Below are 11,556 nucleotides of genomic sequence, written 5' to 3'. Positions count from 1 at the left end.
AGAACTCTTTTCTTATTTTTTGACATTTCAAGTAACTACTGTGCCCCAAGATTGATTTTGATGAAATCAGTCCATAGACTTAAACTACAGACAGCACAGAGCTTTGATTTCACTATTTAGTGTAACAAAGATTGTAAATCAGGCTTTATTTTATTGTTAACTTTTTCTCAAACCCAATCTGGCTACATTTGCTTCTACCTTTAATACAATAATGGTGTTGCTTAGTATTTTTTTTTCTTTTAAATCATGCAATTCTAGATTATCTTCTTAAAAACTGCTGATTTATTTACACTGCACTGATAAATCCTTTTCAAATACGTAAGTTCTAACAGGCAGAGTTAGAGGTTAGTGCCATGTGATGTTTAATAACATGCAGGCACTGTATCTGTTAGCTAATAACTATACCTGAAATCTGCTGATATAGAAACAGCTACACTAAAGGCAACAGGGGGAGAGGGAGTACATATAGATGAAATCTTTATCCTGATGAGGGTATCTGTTATTGCAGGATCTAAAGAAGGTTATCCAGGTTATATCTTTGGGCAGCCAACTTGTGCATGAGAAGAATGTGTAAAGCCCACATTGACGTTTAGCAGGACTTGAAGCTCAATTATCTTGTCATAAATTCATAAAGAGGATGAACTGATCACATGGGAACTGTAAGGTCAAAATTGCCAGAATAGAACTGTACTATGGACAATTAGGAAAACCATCCCTTGAGTCCTCGCCTGTTTGTTGCTATGATCTTATTGTCTTAAAAGGAAACCTTAAGTATGAAGAAAAATAATTAACAAAAATGTGTGGATACTTTTGTACCTGAATATCAAGCAGTAGGGTTCACCTCCATGTTCATTTCTGGCATAAGCACAAAGGACAATTCATTACAGACTGTTGATTGTTCAGGATTACAAACTGAGTATTCTCTATATAGTCCAAGTAGATGAGCTCTAGACCACCAAGGGCTGAGCTGACCCCGAGTGACACCAACTCTTACTGCTTTAAGTCTTATCTTGGTTCTGGGTACATTTCAGTTCTGCCCCAAGTCCACTTTGCTCCAATTCAGCAATGACAGACATATACTTGAACTCATTTGGTCTTAGGTTAAAGGTCTCCACTAACCCGTAGGTCTCTTTCCGATCAGTGGCATAGAAGAGCTGAACTTGATTGGCAATGCACTGGGCCTCAGCAACATTCTGAAAGAAGAAAAAAAGAGAATAGTAAGTTTTGTCCCTGATCAGGACCACAAAGTTTTCTCTGGGCATGGTGGTAGGTGGCATTGTCATCTAGGAGCCACGATGATGCTTTCTGCAGCATTTATTTCACAGCACTTGTATTGTCTTTTTTTATCCTTTTTAATTGGACTTCCCTACTATGTATTCCTCAAAGATATTATGGTTTGTTTTTATATCCTTGTTTATAGTGGCATCTTGTGAATGAATGTGGACTCTTTAATGCATATATTTATAATTGTCCCCTCTCTTAAGTTTTTAATTACCTATTAAGTATAGATCTTTTTTTAAAAAAAATTTATTATTTTTGTGTGCATGTACCGTCAAATCAGATCTGACTAGTACAGGAGGAGATTGTCCCTCCTTCCCCGGCAGAGCATCTGGTGGATTTGAACCGTTCGCCTCTGGGATTGTAGTTGCAGCTCCTTGTCACTAGGCCACCAGAGCTCCCCTAGTATAGATCTTAATGCAGGGGGAAGAATTGGGCAACTGTCGCTCAGTTTTAAGAACCAGTTTGCAAGTAAGTATGGACAGCCAAGAGAACAAGCAGGTATGGAGTGCTCTTTGGAATGATGAGACTTCATCTCACATACTTTGGGAGGAGGGGTAATTCTTTGGTGAAGGAAATGATGCTGGGAATGGTAGAGCGTGGGTGAAGGAGGGGAAGACCCTTGACCACATGGATTGACATGGTGACTGCTGCAATGGGCACAGGACAGAACAGGGTTCACATCTTTTGTTCATAGGGTTGCTATGAGTCATATGTGACTTGACAGCACCTAACAAGAACAACAGTTAAATTCTTGAACAGCCAGACATATATGTTTTTAATACCATTTCAGTTAGAAAACCATACCAAAGCCAGATGTGGTATTTGGGGTTTTTTTAAAAAAACTTTTTTAAAAAAATTTTATGGGGTGAGGGGAGGACTGTATGCCAGTGGAGGAATTTTTCTTTTACTTTTCAAAGAGAGGAATGAACTGAGGGGGAGGGGTGGGCAGGGAGAAAAGTGCAACAATGAATGAATGGAAATCCAAAATCTCTGTAAATGTTCATTAAAATAAACAAAAAAATAACAAGTACAAAAAAATTTATATTGGGTTCGCATACAAAATTCATATACATTGTGTTTCATTCATATATATTGTGTTTCACACATTCCTTCATTCACATTGTGTTTCATACAATCATTCTGATACGCTGTACTTTAGAATACCAATCGCTATTGATCTAGGCCCACTATCATCCTATCATTTCAGGTCCCCACTAGATCTTTGCTAATTCCTTTACCCCATCCCTCTGACCACCAAACTCTATGATCTCATGATTTCCCCCTGCCCAGCCTCTGTCACCCTGCTACATTCTCCCTCCCTCTTTTGGACTTTTATACACATCTTACTAGTTATCTTTCTATTTTAACAATAATGATCTTTTACATTATTTGTCCTTATGAGACTGAGTTAGTTCACTCAGGATAAGAGTCTCTAGCTTCTACCATGCTATACAGTATTTTTCAAAATCATTGTTCCTGAGTACTGCATAATATTCTTCCATTGTGTAAATGTATCAGTTTCTCAAACTATTTGTTTGTTGATGGACATTTGGGTTGTTTCCATTTTCTTGCTATTGTGAATAATGCTGCTATGAACATTGAAGTAAAAGTAGTAGGGTTTTTTTTTTTTTTGGTGTGCCCAAATTTATTGAAAATATTACAGTACAGCAAACAGACTCAAACGGCTCCACGTGGTGTTTTGAAATTCATCCCAACTGTGGGCTGAGTGACCTGGAGGTTGGACAGACTGCCAAAGTCCAAGAGTTTCAGCATTTCCTTAGTATCAGGATCTACTTCAATGATCTCCTGATCCAGGGCTGAAACCTCTGGAACATAATTATCTCTCCTTTCTCTCTCCTCCTGCAGCTTAATGGAGATGCCTCTCACAGGCCCTCTCTGAATCCGCTTCATCAGATGTGTGACATAGCCTGCTATCTTGTTCCGGAGTTTCTTGCTGGGAATAATGGCGATCTCCTCGTACACGCGCTTGTTCGTGTGGAAGTCATTACCCAGGCGTGTGTACTATTTCTCAATGATGACCCGGGCTGCCTTCTTCACGGTTTTGGTGCGAACGCGGCCCATGTTGGCGGGTCATTGGTCAAAAGTAGTAGTTTTAAAATTTGTCCATTCTTTTCTTTGGAGGAGCTTAATTCCTCTTTCCTGAATGTGGGCTGTACTTAGTGGTCTGCTTCTAAAAATAGACTGGCAGAATTATGGAAAATTACTTCCTCTTGCATATTTGGGCTTATTATCAAGAGGTACGAGTCCCTAGAGAAAACATCATTCTTGGCAAAAGTACAGGGTCACTGACTAGATGGACACAGTGGCTGAAACAATGGCTCAGGTACAGCAGTGATTGTGAGGATGACACAATATTAGCCAGTGTGTCATCTGGTTGTGCGTATGGACACCATGAGCTGAAACTGACTGACAGGCACACAAAAACACAAATGTCATAAAATCTTCTGTCTAGCAATCTTTCTTGAAACATTTGCTCTGGAGAAAACCACTTGTCACACCGTGAGGACACTCAAGTAGTACTATGCAGAAGCTGATATGGTGAAGGACTTGAGCTTCCTTGCTAACAGCATGTGAGTGGGACTGGAAGTGGATCCTCAAGTCTCAATCAACCTTCAGATGCCGGCAGCCTGACTAGTCAACATCTTCACTGCAACCTCAGGCAAGACCTTGTGTTAGATACACACAGTGATGCTGCTCCTAAATTCCTGACCAAGAGAAATAGTTAGATAAAAAAAATGTTTGTTGTTCTGAGCCATTGCTTTAATCACTTATGCAGTAATTAATAATTAGTAGACCAGTAAAGGACAGAAAAGGGGCCACCTAAAAGATCTTGCTTTAAAGCTCAGAAGCAGAAAGCGGGGAGATGGTGAATAGATCAACTAGGGGGTCAGGATACAGGGTACACTAATACAACATTACAAACATTGCTTTTGTTCAGCTGGTCAGGGCAATTACCTATTATCACTGTGTTCATATTGCCAAAAGCAATCCTAACAGATAATGAAAAATTCCCACTAAAACCTGTTAAAAGTGAGCTATGTCTAGTTACAGAATGAAAAAAAAGATGAGTTTATAAATACCACAGGTTGCTTCAACTCCCTCCCAGTGGACATTCAAGTCATTTCTCATAAGCAGCCACTAATCTGAAACTGGATCTTTAATCAAAATCCTTTTTCCAAAAGGCTAGCTATTTTACATTAATAGAATTTAGAACTGGATAGGGCCTCAGAGATCACCCCAAACTTATTTAATAGTCAAGGAACCAAGGCAAATGAGGTTCAGGGACGTGTCCAAGGTCATGTGGCTAGTTAGTGGCAGAGCCACAACGAGATGATGGATTCTGGTCTCCCAGACAGTACTTCCTCCATTTTCCCTGGCAGTATTTCTGCTGGAGCTAGATAATTAAGATTAGTTGAGGCAGGCAACTCTACCTCATCAATCTGACCTTTCTTAAACTCAAACATGCCCCAAGAGCAAACTATTTTTAAAGTAGGTTCTCTGATATAACATGCAGCAGATATCACTCTATGAGTCCCTAAGCTGTAGAGCCTCAAATATCAATCTTTATCTGAGGCTGAGGATGGTGAAATTAATGGTAATGTCAGCTGTGTTCACCTTTGAACCAAAACCCCATGCTGCTGAATCAGTTCCAACTCACAGCAATGCTGCAGGATAGAGCAGAACTACCCTGTAGGGTTTCCAATGTTTATAGAAGCCAATTGCCTCATCTTTCTTCTTCAAGAGTAGCTGATGCACAGCCAAGTCCCTTAACCACAGAGCTCCCATACTTCCTTACCCTAGAATGGTCCTGTTCAAACTATTCTGCTGAGTTTTATGAACCTCAGGTCATTCCACCTCTGTCTAGATGTTATATCCTAGATTTGTACATAAGATTTTATTTATATGAAGGGTTTCTTTCACTGCTGTAGAAGGAGGTTTGATGACTGTTAGTGTGAACATTTAGGAGACCTCTGGTGGGTCAGTGGTTAGGAGTTGCACTGCCGAAGGCATGCAGTTTGAATCTACGAGCTGCTGCTCCACAGGAACCTTCTCCTGTGTAATTAAAACGTATTGCGATGGGAAAGTCTGCGGTTAGGGACCTCTCTAAAGTACTCAAGAGCAGCGGTGTCTCTCTGGAGACTAAGGTGCGCCTGATACAGGCCATGATTTTTGCAATCACTTGTTATGCATCAGAGAATTGGACAATGACTAGGGAGGATAGAAGGAGAATTGATGCCTTTGAGCTGTGGTGCTGGAGAAGAGTATTGAATGTACCATGGACTGCCAAGAAAACAAACAGATTCATCCTAGAGAGGGTTAAATCAGGCTGCTCCTTGGAGGCAAGGATTCTGGGGCTTCGTCTGCCATATTTGGGACATGTTGTAAGGAGAGACAGGTCTTTAGAGAGGGACATCATACTGGGTAGAGTAGAGGAACAGCGCAGGAGGGGAAGACCCTCTATGAGGTGGATTGATTCAGTGACTGGGGTAATTGGGATGGGTGTGTCAGAGGCAATGAGATTGGCACAGGATAGAGCACGGTTTAGGGCTGTTGTACGTAGGGTCGCTATGAGTCGCAAAGACTCGACGGCACATAACAACAACAAAAACCTCCTGGGAGATCAGCCCTGAGTCAGTTAATTAAAAATTAACCCCAAAACCTCCCAACATCCCCCCAAAAACCACAAACCAATAAACTCACTGCTGTTAGACTAGAACCAACTCATAGCAGACCATCTATTGGTTTTCCAAGGCTGTAAATGAAGAGGAGACTGCTCCTCTTTCTCCCAAGAAGTCACTAGTGGATTTGAACAGTCAGAGTGGCACAGTATTTGGATTAGCAGCACAGTTCTCTATGTGCATCGGTAGTTCTCATGGAGGACTACGGAAAGTCCTCTTACTCTTGCTTCTCATTGTCTTGACTCAATGGAACAGTAGTTTCTTCCCTCTTCAAGAGCAAGAAAATAAACATAATAACTCCTGTGTTGGTCACTAGGGAATTATATCAACAAATCTGATCTCCTTCTACTCTTTCAACTTTCATGTCTATAATTAACAAAACCTGCACATTTTACCCCCCAACATATTTCTGGGGTCATTCTCTCTTCTCTATTCCTACTATACTTGTTCTAGGAGGTGCTCACTACTTTTTGCTTAGCCTATCTTCTAAATGATCAAACTGATGAGGTTAGAATTGCAGAATGTATAGGAAGCAAATTTTAATAAGGCTAATCTGACTGGTTCACTTACTGTTCAAAACATTTAATTATTCGATTGTGCCCTCACAAATGAATAAATAGAATAGTCTATTTATTAGGAGAAATAAAGTCAAACACAAGTCACAAAATCTTTTTTAGACACTAGTGGTATTCACTGGCTTGCAATGCCAAAGCCACTATCAATGTGAATGCTGAGCAAAGCATTTGAGAAGATTTACGATATGAAGAAGACTGTGACATGTGACATTAGGGTTGGAAGAAGATACATCAACAACCTGTATTATGCAGATGCTTATAAAAGTTAAGGGGACTTGAAACACTTGCTGCAGGCTTTATTGAATATGGATTACATCTCAACATCAAGAAAACAAAAAATTCTCATCTCTGGACCTCTAGGCAACATCATGACAGATGGAGAAAAGACTGAAGTGGTCAATTATTTCATTTTACTTGGACTCACAACAGCCACAGTGAAAAAATGAAAATTTGCACTAAGAAAATCTGCTGCAAGGACCTCTCCAAAGTGCTAATGAAATTAAAGTCTAAGATAGGCTTGATCCAAGTTATGGTCCTTTTTAAAAATGTTATTATTTGTGTGTGGGTGTACTGTCAAATCAGATCTGACTAGTACAGGAGGAGATTGTTCCTCCTTCTCCGGCACAGCATCTGGTGGATTGCAGTGCAGCTTCTTGCCACTAGGCCACCAGGGCTCGCCAACTTATGGTCATTTTAATTACTTCCTATGCATCTGAAAATTGGACAATAAACAGGGACAACAGAAAAAGAATCAATGCCTTTCAATTGTGGTGCTGGAGAATACTTGCGATCTTATGGGTGGCCAAAAGAATAGTCTGTTTTGGAAGAACTGCAGCCAGGGTGTCCCTTAGAAGCAAAGATCATGAAACTTGGTCTAACATACTCTGGACATATTTTCAGGAGGGGTCAGTTCTTGGGAAAAAACCATCATGCTGGGAAAGGTGAAGTGTCAGTGAAAAAGAAGATCCTCAACAAAATGAATTGACACCATGACTGTAATAATGGGCTCAAATATACCAGTGATGGTGAGGATTATCAGGATATGGCACGGTTCAGATCTGTTATACACAGTCACTATGATGAGATGTAATCAACTCAACTGCTCTCAAAAACAATAATGGCATAATTTACTTAAGGAACCTAGGTGGTACAATGATTAAGTGCCTACCTGCTAATTGAAAGGCTGGCATTTGGAACCTACTCAAGAGACATCTTGGGAGAAAGACCTGACAATTCACTTCCAGAAAAATTATGGCCAAGAAAAGTACACAGGACACTTTTACTCTGTCACCTAACTTAATGAGGAATTGGAATATTCAATAACACTCAAAACCAAGAGCAAAACATTTACTTATTTTCTCTTTATCTCAAGGTCCATCTTTGAAAATCCAGTTCAGACATCATCTCTGAGAAGCTTTCACCTTTCCTCTGGTCTATGATCCTTCTTCAATGCCTCCCCAATATGCTATGCATATCAATATCGTAGCACTTACTTAAATACAATGAAATAATCTGTTGATGCAGATGCAGAGAATCAAAGTTAGAGTTTTGAAAATCCTACTAAATGTGCATTAAAGTAATTTAGTCCAGAAGAAACCTTTATTTCCCATGTATCTATTCATTTGAGACCAGTGCTGCACTGTATTTAGAAATACTATGCCCAAAGTACACAATTCACACATAAGTACTCATTGGATCATATGCTTATACTGTATTTCTAGTTTTTCCATCTCTGTATCACATACCTCTAAAATAAATTCTACCATTTTAGTTCTGTACTACATTGAAAACTCACAACTATGTTGATTCATACATGGCAAATGTATATTATCTGGCATGCTATAGAATGTTTGGAAGCCAGTTAGTGAATTTTAATGAAGGTAAGGAATGTGCAACAGTTTGAGACCATTGGAATGAAGTGGTAAAGATGACAAAAAAAAAAGGAAAAATCCCCTCTTCTGATCTCTGAAGTCCACTTTTACCATGGATAAATGCTGTTCTGAAAATGAAGTACAAACTCTATGTTACTAACTCCCATGGTCAATTTTTAAACCTTCTGATTTGATAACTAGACCCCCAAACCAAATCCATTGGTATCATATTTGTTCTGAATAACCGTGGTCCTAAACTAAAGAGAGACCTGCAGCCGAGTGAGGTGTTAGGCATCACAGAAGTGAACTGAGATCTAACCATCATATCAAGGGTCGGATGGGGTTAGGGAGGTGTTGAATATGGTAGGCAGGAGTAGAAGGGGATGCAGGTGGAGTAGGGAAAGGGATGGGTCAAGACACATGTGCAGTGTCACACACGGGGTTATGACAATGAATCTATTGGTTACTTTTATAATGGGGAAATGTCTTTCTTCTGCTCTTTTCTGTAAAATGCTTGTCTCTCAGATACTGTTCTAAATCTGAACATTCAAATTAAGACACTAGGAAGAAGGATTGGCCATCCACTTCCAAAATAACAGACTTTTAAAAACTCTTTGTACAATTGAGCACACTTAGAGAAGACTAGTAGATATGGAAACTGAGACTGAACCTTCAAAAATGGAAACATAAAAGAGGAGGAACAGAGTTGTAAGCACACATTAGTGACTGGAACATGGAATGTGAGAAGCATGAATTTAGGAAAACTGGACATTGTTAAGAAAGAAATGAAATGCATAAATATTGTCATTCTAGCTACTGGTGAAATGAGATAGGTTGGCATGGGACATTTTGGGTCAGACCATATGATCTACTATGCCGGAGATGAAAAGGTGAGGAGAAATGGGGTCGCTTTCACAGTTAAAAAAGTAATTTCTATACCCACCCTGAAGTCCACTAGCATTCAAATACATGCACCAACAACCAGAGCCAAAGAGGAGACAATAAATGATTTCCACCAACTTTTGCAATCAGAAGTTGACCAAACATGCAATCAAGATGCATTAATAGTAATGGGTGACTGGAGTGCAAAAGTTAAGAACAGGGAAGAAGAATCAATACTTGCAAAACATGGAGTTGGTGACAGAAATGAAGCTGGAGATAGAATGATAAAATTCTAGGTAATAAGTGGTTTATTAATTATAAATACTTTTTATAAGAAATATAAAAGCAGGTTATCACATGTATTTGTGATGGTATGCATAAGAATCATATCAATTACATCTTTGTAAAGAATTGCTGGAGAAGCTCAATATCAGCTGTGAAAACTAGGCCTGGTGCTGATTATGGAAAAGACCATCATCTACTCATACACAAGTTCAAACTAAAGCTAAAGAAGGTTAAATCAAATCCACAGGAACGAAAATTTGACCTTGAGTCTATCCCACCAGAATTTAAAAACCAACTCAAGAATAGGTTTGAGACCTTTAACACTACAGGCCAGATGAGCTGTGTGAGGATATCAAGAATATTATCCAGGAAGAAAGAAAAAGACCAAGATGGGTGTCAGAAGAGACTCTGAATACTGCACTAGAGCACCGAGAAGACAAAGCAAAGAAGAAATCAACAAGGAGCTGAACAGCAGATTTCAAAGGACAGAGCAGGAAGGCAAAGCAAAGCATTATGATGAAATATGCAAAGAGCTGATGTCAGAAAATCAAAATGACAGAACTGGCTTGGCATTTCTTAAGCTGAAGGAACTGAGAAACAAATTCAAGCCTCAAGTTGCAAAACTTAAGGATGCTTTGGGCAGAATAGTAAATTATCCAGGAAGCATTACAAGAAGACAGAATTGTACATAAGCCAGTATAAAAATAAAAAAAAAAAGAAAGATGAAAGGAGTACAGAGAAGAATTTCATCAAACAACATATGATCAAGAGGCAATGGTAAAGGAGGAAGTTCAAGCTGTTCTGAAGGAATTGATAGCATACCAATGGACATATTTCAACAAACAGATGCTGCCTACTATGGGCATGCTCACCAGGTTGTGCCAAAAAAATCTAGGACAACTACCTGGCCAACTGACTAGAAGAGATCCCTATTTATTCCTATTAAAAAAAAAAAGGTGATCCAAGTGTAGAAATTATGAACAGTATCACTAATATCACACACAAGTAAAATCCTGCTGAAGATTATCCAGAAAAGACTGGAACAGTACAGGTAACAGAGTACTACCAGAAACATTAAGTGGGGTTTAGAATAGGCCATGGCACTACAGATGTTCTCGTCAATGTCAGACGGATCTTGGCTGGAAGCAAAGAGTTCCAGACAGTGCTTCATTGACTAAGCAAAGGCATTTGACTATGTACATCACAACAAAATTGTGGGTAACCTTGAGAAGAATGGGAATCCCAGAATAATTGATTGTGTTCATGTGAAACCTATACTTGGACCAGGAGGCAGTAGTCAGAACAGAGCAAGGAAACATTGCATGGTTCAAAATTAGAAAGGGAGTGCATCAGGGATGTGTCCTATCTCCGTACCTTTTCAATCTGTATGTGGAACAGATCACTCGGATACCTGGACTTTGTAAAGGAGGAGTGTGGAAGACTCATCAACAACATGTGTAATGCAGATGACACAAACTTGCTTACAGAAATTGAGGACGTTAAGTATTTGCTACAGAAGGCCAAGGACAGTGGTCTTCAATAGAGACTGAAGCATAACATCAAGAAGACAAAGATTCACCACTGGGCAATCGGCAGCACTATGATGGATGGAGAAGAGACTGAGGATGTCATCTTTGCCTCCAAAGAGAACTCTGAACGCACTTTCTCCAAGACATATTTGTTTGGTCTTTTGGCAGTCCATGGGATGTTCAGTACTCCAACACCAAAGCTGAAAGCCATTAATTCTTCTGTCATCCTTATTCATTATCCAGCTTTCAGACGCATAGCAAGTGAATGGAAAGACCACAGCCTCAATCAGACGCATGTTAGCCCTCAAACTGACATTATTGTTGTTGTTATGTGCCGTTGAGTCGTTTGCGACTCATAGCAACCCTATGTACAACAGCCCTAAACCCTGCTCTATCCTGTGCCAATCGCACTGCCTCTGACACACCCATCCCG

The 11,556-nt window shown here is 39.6% G+C and overlaps 1 protein-coding gene across 2 annotated transcripts in view; it reads right to left on the bottom strand.

Moving 5' to 3' along the window:
* Positions 1-944: 944 nt before the first annotated feature.
* ATPAF1 (ATP synthase mitochondrial F1 complex assembly factor 1) overlaps positions 945-11,556 on the bottom strand; it is a 71,759-nt gene continuing 61,147 nt past the window's right edge. The window contains exon 9 of one of the 2 annotated variants that reach the window (XM_006898971.1): positions 945-1,193. In XM_006898971.1, coding sequence (XP_006899033.1) covers positions 999-1,193 — 195 coding nt within the window. In that variant the 3' untranslated portion in view covers positions 945-998. The remainder of the gene's footprint in view (positions 1,194-11,556) is intronic. The other variant, XM_006898972.1, reaches the window with a different exon arrangement.

This window comes from Elephantulus edwardii, unplaced genomic scaffold, assembly GCF_000299155.1.
Source record: "Elephantulus edwardii isolate Elephantulus edwardi_28Jun2011 unplaced genomic scaffold, EleEdw1.0 scaffold00243, whole genome shotgun sequence".
NCBI classification, from domain to species: Eukaryota; Metazoa; Chordata; class Mammalia; order Macroscelidea; family Macroscelididae; genus Elephantulus; species Elephantulus edwardii.
This window is presented reverse-complemented; position numbering and strand designations above follow the sequence as displayed.